Raw genomic sequence first — 23,113 nt, forward strand, 5'->3', positions numbered from 1 at the left:
TGCAAAAAAAAAACATAACTCTGATAATGTGCACTGTCCTTGAAGTTGATTTGTCCACACCCGAGACAGCTTTCCTTAGAGCCTAGTCTCACATGGGTTGGACCAGAAGACGCCAGATAGAAGGGTTAAAAAAACTATTATCATATTTTTTACTGGCAAATGAGATTCCATTGGTGTAAATGCTTACCCGAGCTCTCATACTTTGATGGTGCATTGTTTTTGAGTTGTGCGCCTTTTGGCGTCTTCTGGTCCAACCCATGTGAGACTAGGCTCTAAGGAAAGCTGTCTCGGGTATGGACCAATCAACTTCAAGGACAGTGCACATTATCAGAGTTATGTTTTTTGTTTGCATTATGACTGCAGGTATTGTGGTCTATGTAAACATGACTCCTTGTAAAAAAAAAGGTGTCAGTTTTGTTGGCAGATAGAAGGGTAAAAAACCAATTATATTTTTACTGGCAAATGAGGTTCCAATGGTGTACAAAGTGTGCTCGGTGTTTAATTAAATAATTGCCTCCAAGAAGTTACGTTCCAAGTCAGTCACTACATTTGGCATCAGAAGTGTTGAAAAAAAAAATCGCGATTTTTTTTTTGTCATGTTAAAGTCAGCCAAGAAAAATAACCCACCGATCGTGTCTTCTGGAGACGTGGATGACGGTGTTTAATGAAATAATTGCAGACCTTCTTGAGATCGTTCGAGGGGATGCTGCTGCTGCTGGTGATGCATCCTCTCGCATGAAAAAAAAACCCAACGTAACAGCAGCAGAACCCTCCTGGAAAAAAACCAGAACCAAGAGTCTTACGCAACTCAGCAGTGGCTTTCCTGAATAAATAAATATAACTCCAACGATTATAACAGCACTCGCTCCCAGCGGTCTGTTAGAGGCCAAAATACGGGGGGTCATGGGGGAGGTGGAGGGTGGGGGGCGTGGTGAGGAGAGGGTGGGGGTGCTAAGAGTGTGCTGTGAGGCTTGGAGGCTGTCTATGGGTGGTACCGATTTGTGGTGTGAGCATCAAGTATAAAATGCGCCATCCCGAGTGAGCAGCGAAGAGATTCGAGACCCCCCCCCCCCCACCTCTCAAAGCGTCCTCGACAGATTCCCTCCCCCAGCTTCGGGCTCGTTCCCATCACGCCCAAGCCCCGAGCAGGCGAAACTCGGCCTGGAATTCCATTCTCGATGCGACAACTCATCAAGGTAATGAACCGGTTGCACGTCCAGCTTGGCTCGCTCGCCTCTCTCTGTGTGTGTGTGTGCCACGTACTCTTTCTGAGACGTGTGCGGTGTGGTCGTGTGCGTGTGGTCTTCCTTACACTATGGCTCTGTCCATGATGTTACTCGAAAATGTATCTGGGCAATGTTTGTCTATGGGTAATGTTAGTCTATGGGTAATGTTAGTCTATGGGTAATGTGAGTTTATGGGTAATGTTCGTCTATGGGTAATGTTCGTCTATGGGCAATGTTAGTCTATGGGTAAAGTTAGTCTATGGGTAAAGTTAGTCTATGGGTAAAGTTAGTCTATGGGTAAAGTTAGTCTATGGGTAAAGTTAGTCTATGGGTAATGTTAGTTTATGGGTAATGTTCGTCTATGGGTAAAGTTAGTCTATGGGTAAAGTTAGTCTATGGGTAAAGTTAGTCTATGGGTAAAGTTAGTCTATGGGTAAAGTTAGTCTATGGGTAAAGTTAGTCTATGGATAAAGTTAGTCTATGGGCAATGTTAGTCTATGGGAAAAGTTAGTATATGGGTAAACTTAGTCTATGGGTAAAGTTAGTCTATGACCAATGTTAGTTTATGGGTAATGTTAGTCTATGGGTAATGTTAGTCTATGGGTAAAGTTAATCTATGGGCAATGTGAGTTTTTTGGGTAATTGTTAGTCTGTGGGTAAAGTTAGTCTATGACCAATGTTAGTCTATGGGTAAAGTTATTATTTGGGCAATGTTAGTCTATGGGTCATGTGAGTCTATTGGTAATGCGAGTCTATTGGTAATGCGAGTCTATGGGTAATGTTAGTCTATGGGCAATGTGAGTCTGTGGGTAAATTTAGTCTATGAGTAATGTGAGTCTATTAGTAATGTGAGCCTATTAGTAATGTGAGTCTATCAGTAATGTGAGTCTATGGGTAATGCTAGTCTGTGGGTAATGTTAGTCTATGGGCAATGTTAGTCTATGGGTAATGTTAATGTATGGGCAATGTTAGTCTATGGGTAAGGGCAATGTTAGTCTATGGGTAATGTTAATGTATGGGCAATGTTAGTCTATGGGTAATGTTAATGTATGGGCAATGTTAGTCTATGGGTAATGTTAATGTATGGGCAATGTTAGTCTATGGGTAATGTTAATGTATGGGCAGTGTTAGTCTATGGGTAATGTTAATGTATGGGCAGTGTTAGTCTATGGGTAATGTTAATGTATGGGCAGTGTTAGTCTATGGGCAATGTGAGGCTATAGGCAATGTTAGTCTATGGGCAATGTTAGGCTATGGCAGGGTTTACCAATCTCCAGTTGTCGCGGGACCACCACCACCACCACGCTGCGTCTTTCCGCGGTTACCAATGTACTCATCCTCCACCTTCAAGTGCAAACTAACTCATCTCACGGTGCACGCGCCCGATTAATGCTAAACATTTGCCACGTGACGCGCTCAGCAATTAACGGATGCCTGGGTCAATCGAGCCGATTTGAATTAAAATTGAGATCTCGGTGTGTGAGCGCGTGTGAGTGTGTGTGCACGTGTTTCACGCGTGACACGTGTACACGCGTTCCACGCGACTCACACAGCGTTGTTACCTAGAATCCTCCCAGTCATAATCACATTTGGTTTCTCATTAAGTTTGGTTAACACGCAGGAGCAGGCTTTTGCGGCCAATATTATCCACAATGAAGTTGTTTTTTTGTGTGTGTTAGATCACGTTAATATAAATACTCTTTGGTTCTTTCGGTAAAGTCACCGACATGACCAAAAAGTATGGATGCCTACATTCAACAAAGCTTCAAATCAAGATTGTTAATATAAATGTTGGACATGAAATGATCATCCATAATAAAGGTCGTTTTTTTGTTAGATTGCGTAAATTTAAATGCGTTGTTAAACCCGCCACCACCCGACACAGCCAATTAGTAAGGTTTGTCAAGGAAACAAAATTAATTAGCACGTTTGGTTTACGCGAAAAAAAAACCTTACTAATGTGCTGTGTTGGGTGGTGGTGGGTTTAAATCGGCATTTAAATGTACGCGATCTAACAACAAAAATAACTTTATTATGGATTAATTATTATTTCATATTCTTAGGTTTTTTTCGGTAAAGTCACGTAGGTAAAAACATTAAAAAGTAAAATAAAATAACAATCACGACGTTTCGGAGGCAACACAAGCTTCCATCTTCAGGTGGTACCATCACAGCCACGACAGCTGTATCAAGTAAATGAGAGATTGCTGTGACGGTACCACCTGAAGACGGAAGCTTGTGTTGCCTCCGAAACGTCGTGATTTTTATTTTATTTTACTTTTTAATGTTTTTACCTACGTGACTTTACCGAAAAAACCTAACAATATGAATCATTGCAGTCACGAAAGCTTCAAATCTAGAATTATCATTTCATATCCAACAATGCTGCAGCCTTGCCCTTCTCTATAAATATTCCCATGAATGTGTCTTGTTGTGTACCTTGCTGCGATCCGTAACTCGTGCGTCAACTCATCTTGTGCCTGTCCGTTAAATGTATAACGTCCTTCCTTAAAAAGCCGCCGGTTCTGTTGCGTCTAATTTCCTCTGCAGGGTCTTTGTGTTATTGTCCAGCTTTCACATCGGTACACAACAGACCAAAACGGAACACTTTAGTATTCTAATGTTGTTGTGAATACAAATTTTCAATATATAACCCATTTTATGAATTATTTATATTATATATATAACATAAATAACAAAGCTCACATTCGTCAATAACACTGTGGCCTTAAAAATAATCGAATGTATAATACTTGACGTTTCAGGCAATTCTTCATAGCACACCATAAGAAGGATCATACCCCCGAAACGTCGCGTATTTTGTTGGGTTCTTTTAATACCACAGTGTTTTTGATGAATGTGTTTCTTTTCGCGTGCTATTTGTGCTTCTGTACCACTATCTTCTTGGTTCCTTCGGTAAAGTCACGTAGAAGGGAAATAATAAATATTAAAAATAAACATAATAAAATAATTCTCACGACGTTTCGGCCACAACGCAAGCAGCTGTCCTCAGGTGAAGAACAGGTCTGTCGGAATGACAGCGTCTGAATGAACACCACCAGGTTTGGCAGCGTATATTTAAGCTGGGTTGGAGGGGGAAGAGCGCCTTGACAAAATAATTTACATATCAAGAGGATATATACCACTAGTCAACGCAGCAGTATATTCTTCCCGTGGTCGCGTGGAATTTTTCTCCGGGTCCTCCGGCTTTTCCCCCCTCCACATTTAGAGTCGTCACCACGCGTTGTGGCTGTTCTACATTTCCACGCGATGATCATTAATAAGTCACTTCGTTGCGCTATCATTTGTGAGAGTCAGGTCGCTTCTGAAAAAGGGACATGGCCCGAAACGTCAAGTATTCCCATTTGATTCCTTTGAAGGTCACGGTGTTATTGGCGAATGTGAGATATTATTTTTAATCCACGTTATAAAGCAACTCGGTGCGACTTACCTGGTAAAATAAAAAAAGCAGTTTGTTAATTTAGTATACATACTCTTTGGGTTTTTCGCTAAAGTCACGTAGGTAAAAACTAAAATAAAACTAAATAAAATCACGACGTTTCGGAGGCAACACAAGCTTCCGTCTTCAGGTGGAACCGTCACAGCAAAATTGCTGTATCAAGAAACGTCGTGATTTAATTAATTTTTAATTTTCTTTTTTACCGAAAAGTGACTTTACCGAAAAAACGCAAAGAGTACGGACCCTTGCAGTCACGAAAACTTCAAATCTAGAATTTCGTACACGTTGCATATATAATGCACACCGTTGTATTTGCAACAAGTGCACTTGCATGTGCGTGTAAACATCGCCACTCGGGAGACAAAGACGGCCGGGCGTGGTGCTGGCCACCCACCTCCTCGTGTGCCGTGCCAGTTCGCATAGGGGCTCAGTAACAACACTTGCCACCCCCCCAAGGCTACAAGGGGGAGTTTGCTGTCTTTGTGTGTGGAAGCGGTAGTGCTGCGTTACGATGCGAGTTCGACTCCTGCTCACGGCCAAACATCAGCGACGATTGCCCATACCAAGATCGACTCATACGAGTATCTGGTGCGGTGTGTAAACATCGCCAGTGGAAGGACAAAGGCGGCCGGGCGTGGTGCTGGCCACCAACCCATCCCACCCCACACGTGTACTTTGCCGGACTTCATATTTGCTACTAGATAATAGTACTTGCACCAACAGTTCGTTAGGGCTATACCTGCGATGGTTGTCTTGGTGCGGTTTCAACACAAGTATGTATGCGTACGCCGTGTGTGTGTGTTCAATATTGATATATTTAAACATTTGGGCAGCAGTTTTTCGACAACTATCGAACAAAGCCGGTCACTGCATCGTGCGCTTTTTCAGATGCGCCTTCTGCGGCCGTCTGGAACGCTCTTCCTTCCGATATTAGGAAGCCACTGGAGCCATGCGCTTTTAAATAATCTCGATTTACAAACTAATTTCTTTCGAACTGCTTTTTGAGTTTAGTTTGTTGTCCTTCTGCCGCACCTCCGATAAGCTCGGTTGGCTACGTACGGTGCGAAAGAAGTTCAATATACACACGTAGACTCACACAGAGACACGTAGACTCACACAGAGACACATAGACTCACACAGAGACCCATAGACTCACATATAGACCAATATACTTACACAGAGACCCATAACTCACCCAGAGACCCATAGACTCACACAGAGACCCATAGACTCACACAGAGACCCATATACTCACACAGAGACCCATAGACTTACACAGAGACCCATAGACTCACACAGCGACCCATAGACTCACACAGAGACCCATATACTCACACAGAGACCCATAGACTCACACACGTACACGTGTGTGTGTGTGTGTATATACCTGTGCACGCACGCGAGGCTAAACGCCCCTGGGGTGCCACTCGCTAATGAGGGGGAGACGCAGAGGGAGACGCCCGAATCGTCAGACGCGGGCCAAAGGGGTGGCCGGCAGACGGGTGGCTACAGATTGTTGTTGTTGGTTGTTGTTGGTTGTTGTTGGTGGTGGTGATGGGGCCGTGCCGACGCCGCACCGGCTGGGTTCGCGTGCGATGATGCTGGGGAGCGAGGGGGGGTTGGACCCCGCGGCGCGTGTAGAAAAGGTCCTCGCTGTACGACTCTTACCGGCATTTGTGTGCGTGTGTGTAGGTGTGTGTGTAGGTGTGTGTGTGTGGGTGTTTGTGTAGGTGTGTGTAGGTGTGTGTGTGTAGGTGTGTGTGTGTAGGTGTGTGTGTAGGTGTGTAGGTGTGTGTGTGTAGGTGTGTGTAGGTGTGTGTGTAGGTGTGTGTGTAGGTGTGTGTGTGTGTAGGTGTGTGTGTAGGTGTGTGTAGGTGTGTGTGTGTAGGTGTGTGTGTGTAGGTGTGTGTGTGTGTAGGTGTGTGTGTAGGTGTGTAGTTGTGCAGGTGTGTGTGTGTAGGTGTGTGTGTGTGTAGGTGTGTGTGTGTAGGTGTGTGTGTGTAGGTGTGTGTGTAGGTGTGTAGGTGTGTGTGTGTGTAGGTGTGTGTGTGTAGGTGTGTGTAGGTGTGTAGGTGTGTGTGTGTAGGGGTGTAATGGTGTATGTGTAGGTGTGTAGGTGTGTGTAGGTGTGTGTGTAGGTGTGTGTGTGTGTAGGTGTGTAATGGTGTGTGTGTAGGTGTGTGTGTGTAGGTGTGTAATGGTGTGTGTGTAGGTGTGTAATGGTGTGTGTGTAGGTGTGTCATGGTGTGTATGTAGGTGTGTCATGGTGTGTGTGTGTGTAAGTGTGTAATGGTGTGTATGTAGGTGTGTGTGTAATGGAGTGTGTGTGTAGGTGTGTCATGGTGTGTGTGTGTAGGTATGTAATGGTGTTTGTGTGTGTAGGTGTGTAATTGTGTGTGTAAGTACGTGTATAATGGTGTACGTGCATGTGTATGTATGTACGTACGTAAGTAAGAGTGTACGTGTGAATGTACGTGTGTAATGATTTACGTGTGTATGTGTGTACCCGTGTAATCGTGTCCACATGTATCAAATTCTTTATTTCAGAATCTTTATTAAAACTCGAGCAATCCACAGATTTGCACGCGCATATACATAGTTTAATATGTGTGCGTAATCATACGTGTATATAGATATATATCCTACAAAAACTCGATTAACTGCTCCTATATCACTTTCCTAAATATTACACGTAGGTTTTCACGACAAATATTAATAATATGGTTCATAATTCGATTATTTTGAATTAGAGCGTGTTGGTAGGTATACCGTCAAATAATAATAAAACAAATTGTAATAACATTACCTACACGATATGACCCAACAGAAAGCAATTGCTCTGCATAGACAGTACTGCACAACATTCCAGAGACAATCAAGCACGTGGTTTCAAGTTTCACGCCATGTCCGTGTCTGCACGGATGTACGTTGAACTTCTTTCGCACCGTACGTATACAACAGTACTAATCGGAGATGTGGGGGAAGGACAACAAACTAAACAGACGTAAAAAATTACCCGTAAAAATAAATTTTTCACTATAAATCCTTTATATGCGTGGCGGCTAGAGTCCTCTCGTCCTCTGGCTTGAGATGGCTGCCACCTATGGGTCAGATGATTGCCTGCCACCATTAAGCAATTGGTAATTAAACATAAAAAAAATCCTAAAAAGTGTAAAGTTATGGAAAAAAAATTTCACGAAAATAAATTGTCACGCACAACGAGTCTGTGTGCAAAATGTCAGCTCGATTGGATCACGGGAAGTGGGTTAAAAAACGACCGAAAGATTTGCATGGTCGTAAGCGCGCAAGCAAGCAAGCAAGTGAACTTAATATAAAGGATTTAATTAAAAAAACGTTCAACTCACGTTGCCGAGGCGCTTACACGTGGATGTAAAACAAGGCCGTAGCCATGGAGTCAACATTGGGGGGGACCAAATCTTCCAGGGGGTCTGGGGGTCTCGCCCCAGAAAAAAATAATAATTTGAAAACGAATTTCCTGCCTAAAACATAAAAAATTCACTAACACGTAAAATTGACTTTTTATTAATTTTTTTACAATAATGTCGAATAGTGTATTGTACTACATTGCTATGTTTTTTCTTTTTTACCTTTGCTTGTTTCATTGTATGCAATGGCAGAGATTAGGGATTTATAAAGTACAACCATAACCACAATCATATAAACAGAAATCTATTTTACAGCAATATATTGGAGGGGGGGACATTTTGAGCATATTTGAATATTGGGTGGGATGTGTGTGTGTCCCCAAATATATATTATAATTACGGCCTTGATTTAAAACCATTACTACCACCCAAGGTAGCAAAACTTCAACGGTGCCATTTTATTTGTTACACCAACACAAGTAAAATAATACACGATAACCTCTCCAATTTTTCTCGCACCTATTGCAATCACGCCTATTTGCCCGGACGTTACAAATAATTCCAACACCTCTGCTGTTAATTAAGACAATTAATAATTTACAAAATTTATGTTTGTCCCCAAGGCATGTATTTCATACATATTCTTGCATTTATTCACGTGTGTTCTCCAATTGCAGTGACTTAGTGAAGTCTGGAAAAATTGGCGCTCTCTGTTTTCCTTCTGTTTTCTAGCAGCATGTTTGCTCCTGATCATGTACTGGCAGGTGAGGCAAGTACTGGCGGTTCTGTATTATTTCTGTTCAGTAAAGATATCTAAAGTGCTAACTTTACCCTCAATGTATTGTGAATCTGCCTGTTAAGATTATTAGTTGAGGCCAGGTACTACAAGCAAAAATAATGACTTTTTGTACAGGTTGTCAATTTTTTATTTATTTTTTATTTTGCTTCTATAAATTGTAAACTTTCATTAAAAAACTAACTATTTATATTTTATATATTTATATTTTATAAATAGTTCGTTCTTACGATTTAACAGAAACTTCGCCAAGTAAACAAAGCCTTAAATTAGCGTGTGTAAGGTGAACGAACTGCGCTACCAGCTCTTCTGCACCAAACGGGGACAAGTCGAGTCCAGCCAGCTGCCACCATGTAGAGACGGTCTCTCTTCACGCATGTTCAACGAGCCAACTATCAGGCAGCAATCTGGAAGTGCTGCCTGCAGGCTAACCCTGTGGTGGCCAAGCCCTTACTGAGTATGGATGGACAGACGATGATGGCAAGCTGGCCATTTACCGGATGCGCTCCCCAACCGCACCAGATGTGGTATTGGAACTGCTCGCACGCAAGTGTGTGCGTTCATGCACAATGCCAAGCTGCACGCGCCTGGCAAATGGACTGACATCCACAGACACGTGCAGGCTACAGACCTGCAGCAACCAAAAACTGCAGGATGATCCAGAACCTGACTTTGAACTCGGGGAGTCAGATGACGAGATAGACGAGCAGTTTGATGAGTGACACGGGGTGGTGATTATGATGGTATTACTGTGGTGGTAGTAGTAGTACATTTATGCACAGTGTGGTGATTCTGGACTTGCTTACCCTTGTTAACACCATCTAAGTACACAGAGCTTGATAACAATAATGTAACCTTCTTCACATATACCCATCACTAACGATATATATATTTTGGATTACATGTATCATTGACGAAGTATATGCGAATGTCAATGTTTATAATATTTAAGTAGTTCCTTACCTCTCTATGGTATTCCTTATTATCCTGTGTTTTCACTGTGTATTTAGACCAATAAAGACCAGCTTGTGACCTGACTGGCTTTGGTCTAGGTAGTTTTTTTCAGTAATAATGCCCATTTCATTGTTCCGGACGCCTGTCATAGGGTATGGGTATAAAAGTCATGGTGACTACAACTAAGCTGCCACTCCGCAAAGATTATCATATCAGAATATGTCCCACACACATGGAGGGTTACAAAAACAATTACTCGGCTTTTCAACCTCAGGCGGTACCAATAAGTGATTTTTTGTGGTCTGGGCCCATGAACCCAACACAACCACGTGGTGCTCTGGTGGAGCGAGTGGTCTAATCTACTCAGCTACCCCAACACAACCACGCTGTGTTCCGGTAGAACGAGAGGACTGCTCCACTCAGCTACCCCAACACAACCACGTGGTGCTCTGGTGGAGCGAGTGGACTGCCCCACTCAGCTACCCCAACACAACCACGTGGTGCTCTGGTGGAGCGAGTGGACTACCCCACTCAGCTACCCCAACACAACCACGTGGTGCTCTGGTGGAGCGAGTGGTCTAATCCACTCAGCTACCCCAACACAACCACGCTGTGTTCCGATAGAACAAGTGGTCTACCCCACTCAGCTACCCCAACACAACCACGTGGTGCTCTGGTGGAGCGAGGGGACTACCCCACTCAGTTACCCCAACACACCCACGCTGTGTTCTGGTGGAGCGAGTGGTCTACCCCACTCAGCTACCCCAACACAACCACGCGGTGTTCTGGTAGAACGAGAGGACTACCCCACTCAGCTACCCCAACACAACCACGCTGTGTTCTGGTAGAACGAGAGGACTACCCCACTCAGCTACCCCAACACAACCACGTGGTGCTCTGGTGGAGCGAGTTGTCTACTCCACTCAGCTACCCCAACACAACCACGCTGTGTTCCGGTACAACAAGGGGGACTACCCCACTCAGCTACCCCAACACAACCACGTGGTGCTCTGGTGGAGCGAGTGGACTACCCCACTCAGCTACCCCAACACAACCACGTGGTGCTCTGGTGGAGCGAGTGGACTACCCCACTCAGCTACCCCAACACAACCACGGCGTGTTCTGGTAGAACGAGAGGACTGCTCCACTCAGCTACCCCAACACAACCACGGCGTGTTCCGGTAGAACGAGAGGACTACCCCACTCAGCTACCCCAACACAACCACGGCGTGTTCCGGTAGAACGAGAGGACTGCCCCACTCAGCCACTACCCTCCGAATGCTGCCCTGGACTGGCTGGCTACATTAACGGGCTCGATTGCGCAGCCTCTGGCTTCCTTTCGCTCGATCGTCACGCGAAAGAGGAAGAAAGAATACGGAGTTTTAAACTAAATAAATGAATACAGATCTTGATTGCGGTGACCTCAGACTCGTCGATTTCTCGACGCTGAACCCAACCGACGTTAAACAAAACGAATCGTCCAGGTCACAAAACGGATCTTTGACCGGTGAAGCAATTTTTTATTGCACGCTTTTATTTAACTCACTCTGTTGTCGGATTCTTAAACAATCTTATAACTCAATTTTAACCCACTTCTGAATGTGCTATCGACTGCAAACTTGGTATACTTATGTCATACTGATGACAATACTATATTCTATCATTAAAATAAAAATTATATATTTTTAAACAATCTTTTTTATGTGTTATGTTTCGCCTTGGGTCTAATTGTCCACGCTCAACTCACGTTGGCTGTAAATGGCCACGGTCCCTGACGATATGGCAAGCCTCGGGGCCACTGCCTGGAGTCGTGGAGTTCTGCCATTACTAGTACATTTCATAAAAGCGTGTTTAAATTAGTTTTTTTTGCATTACTTATTCTTTGCGTGTTTGTTGCCACAGTTCTGTGTGGTCTGCCGTGGAAGTGCAACGCTTCCGAATGTCATTAATGCGCAACGCCACGCACATACACAGGTGTTGGTTTTTTTTCTTCTTGGTTCTTTCGGTAAAGTCACGTAGAAGGGAAGTAATAAAATAATAAAAATAAAACATAATAAAATAATTCTCACGACGTTTCGGCTACAACGCAAGCAGCCGTCTTCAGGTGAAGAATGAGACACTGCCAAGCTTGGAGCTTATATATAAGCTGGGTTGGAGGTGGAAGAAGAGCGCAGTGTCTCATTCTTCACCTGAGGACGGCTGCTTGCGTTGTAGCCGAAAGGTCGTGAGAATTATTTTATTATGTTTTATTTTTATTATTTTATTACTTCCCTTCTACGTGACTTTACCGAAAGAACCAAGAAGATGAATCCCTGCAGTCACGAAAGCTTTAAATCGAAACAGGTGTTGGTTGTCGGGGGTTTTTGGTGTGCGCGTGTGTGTGGCGATACTCGCTTTGGCACTTACACACACGCCGCACCTCCGGTTAGCACGGTTGCCTACGTACGGCGCGAAAGAACTCCAACATGCGTACACACAGATACATACTTTGGTTACTACGAGCACAATTAAACAGAGACTGTGAACTCATTCGCCGATAGCAATGCGGCCTTAAAGGAAACATATATAGAAATTCACACAGTAATACATAACAGACGACGTTTCGGGCAATGCCCCTTCTTCAACACCAGCACACACAGGTAGACTCAATGAAATGTATCGGTGTCTTGATGTTACGGGCATTTGCATACGCCCGTGATAATGCTATCCGTGTCAAAGTGTGGTGACCTTTAGACACATTGGTTATCGTCTGTGGCCAGCGCACAAAGTGAACGAAACGGAAGGGAAATGCATCATATCGTAAACATTCCAGGGTGGAACTCAGCAGGCTATGAGCAATGCAACTATTTAAACTATTTTTATTTTCCCAGCTACGGCCCACTGAGCTATATAGCTGCAGAAGCGACCTGGCCATAAATGATAACTCAACGAAGTGGCTTATCATCATTTGGGAATTTAGAGCAGACAATTACTCTAGCCCAGCGGTCTTCATTGCAAGGCCCCCCGCGGTGGCACTGCCCCCCCCCCCCCGACAAGACACAAAGAGTGACAGCACCACCCCCTCCCCACCCCCCATCATCAACATCGTGCTGCTGCCAAACCCCCAACAATGGTTTCAAATGTGTGGCGGCCCTCACGCTGATGACACGTCTTATCGTGGGCGAAAGTGTCACCCACCCGTGACTGCAGGGATTCATCTTCTTGGTTCTTTCGGTAAAAGTCACGTGGAAGCGAAATAATAAAATAATGAAAATAAAACATAATAAAATAATGAGAATTATTAAACATAATAAAATAATGAGAATTATTTTATTGTGTTTTATTTTTATTATTTTATTGTTTCCCTTCTACGTGACTTTACCGAAAGAACCAAGAAGATGAATCCCTGCAGTCACGGAAGCTTTAAATCGAAACCAAGAATATGTCACCCACCCCTCTGAAAATGAGTGAAGAACACTGCTCCAGACGCACGTTTTTCATAAATATGGAAAGGAGGGGACAGAAACCGGAGGACCCAGAGAAAAATCTACGCAACCACGAGGAGAGATTGGGAAACTCGCAAACTCCAAATATTCAGCAGCGTCACGCAACCAAAGATACGTAACCCCTGATAGCCCTAACAGACTGTTGGGGCAAGTGCTGTTAGCGAGCTCGGATAAAACTAAACTGTAAACGAAAACGATGTAAGGCACACTGAGCTGTACAGCTCTTTATCAGAAGCGACCTGGCCACAGATGATAGCACGGCGAAGTGGCTTATCATGCGGAAATTTGTAGCCACCAGATACTCTAAAACGCGTGATGTTGATTTTGAAATGTGGAACGTTAAACCGAAGGACCCCGAGACAAATTCACACGACCACCGTGATGATGATGATGAGAGAGAGAGACACGCAAACTCCAAATATACAGCAAGCGTCGTCAGGGTCGGAATCGAACCCACGACCTCCTGTATACCAGGCGAGGTAGTTAACATCTCCTAGCCACCGTGATGATGATGATGAGAGAGAAAGACACGCAAAATCCAAATATACAGCAAGCGTCGTCAGGATCGGGATCGAACCCACGATCTCCTGTATACCAGGCGAGGTAGTTAACATTTCCTAGCCACCGTGATGATCATGAGGGAGACACGCAAACTCCAAATATACAGCAGGCGTCGTCAGGATCGGGATCGAACCCACGACCTCCTGTATACCAGGCCAGGTAGTTAACATATCCTAGCCACCGTGATGATGATGATGATGAGAGAGAGACACGCAAACTCCAAATATACAGCAGCAGGCGTCGTCAGGGTCGGAATCGAACCCACGACCTCCTGTAAACCAGGCGAGGTAGTTAACATCTCCTAGCCACCGTGATGATGATGATGAGAGAGAGAGACACGTAAACTCCAAATATACAGCAGGCGTCGTCAGGATCGGAATCGAACCCACGACCTCCTGTATACCAGGCGAGTTAGTTAACATCTCCTAGCCACCGTGATGATGATGAGAGAGAGAGACACGCAAACTCCAAATATACAGCAGGCGTCGTCAGGATCGGGGTCGAACCCACGACCTCCTGTATATCAGGCGAGATAGTTAACATATCCTAGCCACCGTGATGATGATGATGAGAGAGAGAGACACGTAAACTCCAAATATACAGCAGCAGGCGTCAGGGTCGGAATCGAACCCACGACTTCCTGTATACCAGACGAGGTAGTTAACATCTCCTAGCCACCGTGATGATGATGATGAGAGAGTGACACGCAAACTCCAAATATACAGCAGCAGGCGTCAGGATCGGAATCGAACCCACGCTTTCTTGCGTGCCCAGCGAGCGAGATAACGTCTCCAAGCCACCGCGGCACCCAATAGTTGAGAGACACACGGGCGGAGAGGGGGCGGAGGAACGGATGGGAAGGTGGAGGGTGGGGGGCCGTCACCCCCCGACTTTAAGAGGCTGGCGAGCAAAGCAGTCGACGTTTCAGACTTTAACCTCTCCGCGTGATCGGAGAGCCGGCTGACTTTGAATCGTCACGGTTTAAGGTAAGTCCGCATTGTTTAACGCCAGGGATGGGTTTTGCCTCGTTTGACGATGACATCTTTGCGACGGTGACGATGTCGATGCTCTTCGGCACTGCTTATAGCGCGGTTGGCTTACAGTACGGTGCGAAAGAAGTTCTGCGTGCACATACATACTGCAGATGACTCGTGTTAAACTCGTTTTGCCCGGCTCGTGCAGCCGGGAAAAAGTTGCCCCTCTCATTCGAGGCGGAGATTCAAAACCACGCGCCCTGTCCCTAAAACTCGTGTCCTCCCTAAGAAGAAATATGTATCCGTTCGTTCGTGTGTAAATATATAAAATGTATAGTGGGGAGCGGTGGTGGAGCGGTTAGCGCTACGCCGCGCTACGAAGCCGGCGTCCCGAGTTCGATTCCCGCTCACGGCCAACACCAGCGGCGATTATCTGAGCAGGTTCTGGGCCTCTCCTAGGTCGACTCAGCCTCAAATGCGTATACGCGGCGGTGTGCAAACATCGCCGCTTGGGAGACAAAGGCGGCCGGGCGTGGTGCTGGCCACCCACCCCCTCGTGTGCCGTGCCGGTCTTCGTAGGTACAACTCGCAAACAGCACTTGCCCCCCAAGTCTGTTACAGCCTATACGGGGGACATTTGCCTTTGTGTGCGTGTCTTTGGCGACTCTGTTGGGCAATGAACGAAGCCTGCTGTACATTCCTCGCCACTTTGTGACAAGGAAGAGTCGCCCCCGCCAAAGTAATGTGGAATTTCCACCACTGCCTCAGGGCGACACAGCGGAGCTGAGCGCCCCTACCTGATTGATATTTACTTGAACAGGAAATCACTTGTTGAGGCTTTTATATATGTGCGTATAGTATATACACACATACACGTTGTATACAATTTATTTATATAATAGGCGACGTTTCTGGAAATAGACCTTCTGATGTGAAGGACGATTTGTGTTGCGTATTTCCGACTGAGTGTCGCCTCGTGTCCCACTTCTATCGTGCGTCTACCATCATCAGCATCATCAGCATCATCACCGTCACCTCCATCATCACCTCCATCATCACCTCGATCATCACCTCCATCAACACCATCATCGTCAGCATCATCACCGTCACCTCCATCATCACCTCCATCACCGCCATCATCACCTCCATCATCACCTCCATCAACACCATCATCGTCAGCATCATCACTATCACCTCCATCATCACCTCCACCATCATCACCGCCATCATCACCGCCATCATCATCAGCACCATCACCTCCACCATCACCTCCACCATCACCTCCATCATCATCACCTCCATCAACACTATCATCGTCAGCATCATCACAATCACCTCCATCATCGCCATCATCACCAACACTATCATCATCACCACCATTATCACCATCACCGTCATCATCATCATCACCGCCATCATCACCATCATAGCACCGTTGGATATGTACGGTGCGAAAGAAGTTCAACATACACCATCACCACCGCCATCACCACCGCCATCATCACCATCCTAACCCCTCGCCTCGGAGCGGCCCCTGCCAATGCCAAGACGACGATAACGACGACCCCCGTGTCGACTTCGTGCAGTCAGTCTGCGTGGAGCGTCGTTAGCGAGCGGCGCTTCATGAAGGCCAGGGCACGGCTCACGGGGGGAGGGAGCTGGGGAGCGGGTGTGTCCAGCACCACGGCCGCCTTTGTCTCCCTAAGCGGCGACGTCTGCACATCGCACCAGGAACTCATTTTGAGGCCGAGTTGACCTAAACTCACGGATACGCTTCCATGCCAGGAGACAGAGAGAGAGAGTTTGATTAAGCACTTGCAGGGGCTGAACCTTTATCGATGATTGGTGTCGTCTCACTCCACCGTATAGGACCCCGGCTTTAATGACCGTGCACTCTCGCCGTAGAGCAGTGGTTCTTGACCTGTACTGCGGCCTGCACCCCCTTTGATTCTCACTCGTAAACAAAAAGTGGACAATGATAATAAATACGTAGGGGGTTGATGAAATAATGTAATAGTAGTAGGTTTTTACCCTTTAAACTGGTACAAAACTGACACCTTTATACAGGTACCCTTTAAACTGGTACAAAACTGACACCTTTATACAAGGCGCCTTGTATAAAGGTGTCAGTTTTGTACCAGTTTAAAGGGTAAAAACCTACTACTATATTTTGCCACTGGTAAAGGAGGTCTCATAGTGAAACAATGTAAGTTGTACTAAACGTGTCCGTGCCTAATTTGTGTTTTCGATGATTCACCTTCAAAAAACAAAAATCTCGCCACGTGGCACGAACCACTGCCCCACACACATCGGGGCAACGTTTCGCGTGGCCCCTTCTTCGGATAGCTCGTGCGGCAAGGGTTGTAGTCGTGGAGGGCCGGCAGAGGCTGAGTCCCCATCATCCCGAAAGCGAGCAAAGTGGAAGTGTAGGTTAGGGTTTTTTTTTTAACTCGTTAAATATTTTGGGTGCGGGGAGTCGTGCTCGCAGTGCCGACTGTTGCATGCCCACCTCGAAGGGTCGTGTCGGGACACATTGATGCAACAACGTAAGGGTCACGCAAGTATGTGACGAGATGTTAACTACCTCGCCTGGTATACAGGAGGTCGTGGGTTAGATCACGACCCTCATCGCTGTATATTTGGAGTTTGCGTTGTCTCTCATCATCATCACGGTAGTGAGATGTTAACTACCTCGCCTGGTATACAGGAGGTCGTGGGTTAGATCACGACCCTCATCGTTGTATATTTGTAGTTTGCGTGTCTCTCTCTCTCTCTCATCATTATCACGGTGGCTAGGAGATGTTAACTACCTCGCCTGGTATACAGGAGGTCGTGGGTTCGATCACGACCCTGACGCCTGCTGCTGTAGATTTGGAGTTTGCGGTGTCTCTCTCTGGCGTATGTGCCACGTTTGTTTAGCAATGATGATGAAACTGAACTTATTGTCGATGACTTCGAATCAAAGTGGCTGCGGAGCAATTTCTGCTGCAGCAATAAAACTGTTTTAAAAGTCTCTCTCTCTCTGTCTCTCTCTCTGTGTCTCTCTCTCTCCCCGTGGTCGCGTGGATTTTTCTCCGCGTCAACAACCTCACCGTGCGTTGGGATGTCGCCGCTAGCTCGGTAAGCCGCGTCAACAACAAAACTAAATTTAATTTAATTTTTTTGCCGCCGTTGCCGCAGATGGGACGCAACTCGCTTCTCCTGCTGTGGCTGCTGTCTCTGGTCGCTCACCTGTCCGGCGCGACCCCCGTCGGCTTGCCGAGGGGGGTCACGGGGCCGCGGTCCGCTGTGGGGCCCTGCGGCGACATCGAGGAGGAGGAGGCGGCGGCTCGACTCGCCACGCACGAGTCGTCTGTCCGGGCCGGCCCCGGGTCGTCGTCGTCGTCAGCGCCGGTCTCCTTCAATCCGACGGGCCTCGTGCTGATGTGGCGGCTTGGTGAGCGGGCGGAGGAGGAGAGAAGCAGCAGCAGGAGCAGCAGCAGCAGCAGGAGCAGCAGAGGCGGTCGAGCGAGCGGAGTGCGACGCGTGCAAAGGTGCAGGCGGGCGGGGGCACCCACGTGGGATCGGATGTAACGGGATGGGTCCACGCGTTAATGCCCTGGGACCAGAGGTCGCAACCGGGTACCCGATACCCGTACCCTACCCGATACCCGGCTACCTGTACCCGGCCGGGTACGGGTAGCCGTTTGCGACCCTGGTGTGGCCGGGTACGGGTACGGGTAAGGAATCAAAACCCGTTTTCGACCTCTGCCTGGGACCCCCCTCTCACCCCCCCCCCTCTTTCGTTAGTATCAAGATACATTGTCTGTGGGAACCCTTTTCTTGCCGGTATCGAAATGAAAAAATTAGAATAGGCCTGGCAATAAATAGGTGTCTGCTTGTTTATTTATTGAAAGGAACTCGGAATTGTAAGCGTTGTGGGATTACTCTCCAACACACCGGTGTGCTGTACTAGTAACGAATTGGCAAGTTTTGTTCACGTGACAAACCTTGCTTATTGGCCGTGTCGGGTGGTGGCGGGTTTAACGACACATTAATGTTCACGCGATCTAACCCCAAAACACTATATTATGGATAATACTGGTCGCGAAAGCCGACATATTAAACTGAGATGTTAACTAACTCGCCTAGTATACAGCAGGCCACGAGTTCGATCCCGACCCTGACGCCTGCTGCTGTATATTTGGAGTCTGCGTGTCTCTTGGAGTCTGCGTGTCTCTCGCTCTCTCCCTGTGATTATGTGGATTTACTCTCCTGGCCCTCCGGTTTGCCCCTCCACATTCAGAATCAACAACGCGCGTTTAGAGCGTTTGGCTGCTGTGCATTTTCACATCATAATCCACTTTATTGAGCTATCATTCGTGCCCACGACGTCCTGTACACCAGCCGAGGGATTTAACATTTGCAAGATCACTCCCTCTCCCCCCTCCCCGCCGCCACCCCTGCACTTTTTTCCCATCGTCTCCATTATAATTTTTTCACGCATTAACTCCCCACCACCCCCTTCTCAATCTACTCCGCAGACGTCGCTCGGTGACCGAGAAGCAGCTGATGAACGACAAGGCGCACAACCTGTACGCGCGTCAACGTCAGCTGTGGCTCAAGAGCGTCATGGGCCACCTGAACACGGCACGACGGGGCCTTCCCGCGGGCGCGGCGTTCCACGACTGGATGGGCGGTGCGATTGGTCTGGATGAGGTGGCCCCGTCAGGGGACCTCGCCGCCTCGTCCTCCTCGTCGTCCTGGGAGGACGCGTTCGGGTCCGAGGAGTCACCGGACTTTCGCGGAGAGCACGGCGCCTAAGAGCGAGGATCTCCCTACTCCTCCCTTCCGGGAAAGCGCCACCGCTTTTCCGGCTGCCTGCCGCAGTTCTGCCGCTCTCACCTCTTCCGTGCCAGCTTGTCACGCCAGACGTGGTCGTCCTCGTGGGCAAGCAGCGATAGTGACAGCCTCGTGGTCATCGTCATCGTCGTCGTCGTCATCAATCAGGCATCGTCATTATTTAATCGTCTTCATCAGCGCCGTGTCGTGGGCCTCCTCGTAATAATCGGAGAAGTGCGTATTATTATTATTATTTATATAAACAGCGTATGCGTGTGTGCGTGTAAACTCGGAAATACCAAAAGCCGCGATGCCAAATTAAATATTCCTTCTTCGTTGCCACTTGATCTCGTTCGTACGAAGCTGTCGTCCTCCAGTGGAGATTCTGTCTTTCGGCATTCCCCATAAAAAAAAAAATCATTCGCCGCGTCTCCAGAAGTCTCAGTGTTGGACTTTTGCCGGAACGATAGACGTCACTCGAAGGCCCTCTCAGTAACTCTTTTCATTTTTTGTTCAAATTTCAGCCACAGTCGTACGATAGTTCACCTCCCAGCATTAAGCCGAGAGGTTAAACGATTGTTTTTTTTTGTTTTTCTATCGCTAAATAAAGAGTTCGGTGGAATGTTGGAAATTTGACGCCGATAAGATAGGCAATGCTCATAATTTATTATTATAATGATTTTGATTCCGCTTGTATCTCCACGGAAGCCTACTTTTTCCAGGGATTCCTGCCTTTAGTCAGGAAGTGATGCCGCTGCTAACTGTGTGATCCCATACTCTTAAGCTTTTCGGCAAAGTCACGTAGGTAAAAAAAAAATATAATTGAAATAATAATAGAAATAAAATAATAAATCACGACGTTTCGGAGGCAACACAAGTCTCCGTCATCAGGTGGGACCGTCACAGCCAGATTTGCTGTCTCAAGTGAGGCAAAATTCCAAGAGACAAGCTCTTAAATACAAGTTTAAAGGGGGAGGGGCTTATCTGAATGTGGAAGCCAATGAGTGAAACGTGTTGGGGGGGGGCTAAAAGAGAACAGCTGGCGCAACTTAAATTTCGATTTAAAGCTTTCATGACTGCAGGGATTCATCTTCTTGGTTCTTTCGGTAAAGTCACGTAGAAGGGAAGTAAGACAGACGCTGTCTCCCCGACAGACCTGGTCTTCACCTGAGGGCGGCTGCTTGCGTTGTGGCCGAAACGTCGTGAGAATTATTTTATTATGTTTCATTTTTATTATTTTATTACTTCCCTTCTACGTGACTTTACCGAAAGAACCAAGAAGATTGGCGCATCTTGTTGATTTTTTACCCGATGTCGGTTGACAATCCAAATACTGTGTGATCCCAATTTGGCACTTTGTAAGAATAAGTCCTGAACATTGGGATCATTAGGCCAAATCAGCACGGTGCAACCATTGCAACTTATGCACGGGAGAAACCCAACATCCCGGAGGTAACCCACTGTGCTAACAGGTGTAGAACATACAAACTCCACGCAGAAATGTGCCCGCAGTGGGAATTGAACCCAGGCCCTTTTTGCTGTGAGGCACGAGCAGTTGCCACTGCCGGATCGCGAAAATGTCACACCGGGACATCTGACATTCACGGTTCACTTTTAGATTATTCCACCGTCTGACTTTAGGATTATTTCCCGTCCTTTCTGAGCCTCGGGTGTTGGCGATGACTCTGGGTTTAGCGACGCTTTTCAGCTGTAGCAGCCGGCACTCGGTACGCACAGAAAGCTCGGGTTTGAGCGAAATGTCGCCACACGCTGATGTGAAAAACACACTCGAGGCAAGGCTGAAGCCATCACCGGTGTGAGGAGGGGGAGGAGCTGTATCGGTCAGAAGTTGATCGAGACGCTGGCACGTATAAATAATACTCTTAGGTTTTTTTCGGTAAAGTCACGTAAGTAAAAAAAAACGAATCCTTGCAGTCACGAAAGCTTCACATCTAGAACGTATAAATAATAATGATCCTTTTCTATTTTTCCCTCCGGGTGGCAGATGGTGAGTGGCAAAACATTTTGGCGTACAAATTAGCACCACGTGGCCCAGCCCGAAAACAAATGTGCATCAAGTCATCGTCAATTGGTTCGAAAGTGGCTCCGTGCGAAGTTGAGCAGAGAGAGAGTTGAGGCCCTTCAGATGCAAGCGGCTGTGCCAGTTGCATTGTCGTTTGTTCCGTTTAGCCGAAGGAATCTCAATTCCACCCCCCACTCTCCCCCCCAAAAAAATGTATCCCTAAAATGCCCCAATCCTCCTGCGATAATTTAGCGGGCATTTTCTCTCGACGATTTTGTTTTTGTTCGACGCACTTTATACGAAAACCAAAACTGGTGCATTTATACGGAAAGTAGTTCTCGCGAGGCTGTGAACCGTCTCCCTTGTGATTGCAACGTTTTTAACCTCGTGGGCCAAATCGTTGTGCTTCTTTTTTTCTCTCTTCTCACATTTGCCCATTTCTGCTCTGGAACAAAACAACAACAAAAAACCCCGAACTCTAAACAGAAAGAGGGCGAACGTATTTACGGAACGCTTTGCACGCCCCTATCTATTGCTCACAAGGCTCTTCTCGTGAGCGCAATGCATGCTGGGATGGCGCGGTTCGACCCACCTCTTGCGAGCCCCAACGGACGATGTTTGTCATCAGTCCTTTAGAGTTCCGTGTTACGTTTGCTGCTCGCATCGATACCATGTAGTTTGTGGCGAGATGTTAACTACCTCGCCTGTTATACGGGCGGTCGCGGGTTTCAATGCCGACCGTGGCGCCTGTATATTTGGGGTTTGCGTGCTCTCCCCATGGTCATGTGGATTTTTCTCCGGGTCCTCCGGTTTTTCCCAACGCATTTAAACCATAAACCGTATTTATTTTAAATGTAACATCACCTCCACTCCAGGGAGGGGGGGGGGGTATCAAAACATTTCACGATTAAATAAAAAGCAAGCACAATGAAAATCATGTTTAAGTAAAAGCCACGAGAAACAAGTCTTGCAATCCCTCCCAAACGCGCCGAGGCTCTCGTTGGGTGTGCCGGATCACCGCCGGCGAGGCATTCCAGATCTTTGGGGCCACGCTTAAGAAGCCTCCTCTAGCCCCTTACCCCAGCTTCGAGCAGAAGAGCTGAGGCTGGGAGAGTCTTTGTGGTGACAGGGTCCTGCTCTGGGGAGCGACGTCTGTCAACAAGGCCTATGGTCTTCTTGGTTCTTTCGGTAAAGTCACGTAGAAGGGAAATAATAAAATAATACAAATAAAACATAATAAAATAATTCTCACGACGTTTCGGCCACAACGCAAGCAGCCGTCCTCAGGTGAAGAACAGGTCTGTCGGAAAGACAGCTGAAGAACAGGGCTGTCGGAAAGACAGCTGAAGAACAGGTCTGTCGGAAAGACAGCTGAAGAACAGGGCTGTCGGAAAGACAGCTGAAGAACAGGGCTGTCGGAAAGACAG

At 46.8% G+C, this 23,113-nt stretch overlaps 1 protein-coding gene across 1 annotated transcript; it reads left to right on the plus strand.

Moving 5' to 3' along the window:
- The first annotated feature begins 1,084 nt into the window (after window positions 1-1,084).
- On the plus strand, window positions 1,085-22,890 carry LOC133343788 (uncharacterized). Its single transcript, XM_061553620.1, has 3 exons — window positions 1,085-1,196; window positions 18,023-18,375; window positions 19,366-22,890. The coding sequence occupies exons 1-3, from the start codon at window positions 1,179-1,181 to the stop codon at window positions 19,643-19,645; spliced, it is 651 nt and encodes a 216-aa protein (XP_061409604.1). The 5' UTR covers window positions 1,085-1,178; the 3' UTR covers window positions 19,646-22,890.
- Window positions 22,891-23,113: the final 223 nt, after the last annotated feature.

Source organism: Lethenteron reissneri, chromosome 2 (assembly GCF_015708825.2).
Source record: "Lethenteron reissneri isolate LAM-NWPU_2019-01 chromosome 2, ASM1570882v1, whole genome shotgun sequence".
NCBI lineage: Eukaryota > Metazoa > Chordata > Hyperoartia > Petromyzontiformes > Petromyzontidae > Lethenteron > Lethenteron reissneri.

Bases quoted from the DNA above. Each gene is read 5' to 3' on its own strand.
- LOC133343788 (XM_061553620.1), top strand. The intron at 18,376-19,365 runs GTGCAGGCGGGC...TCTACTCCGCAG, and splicing joins GGAGTGCGACGCGTGCAAAG to ACGTCGCTCGGTGACCGAGA.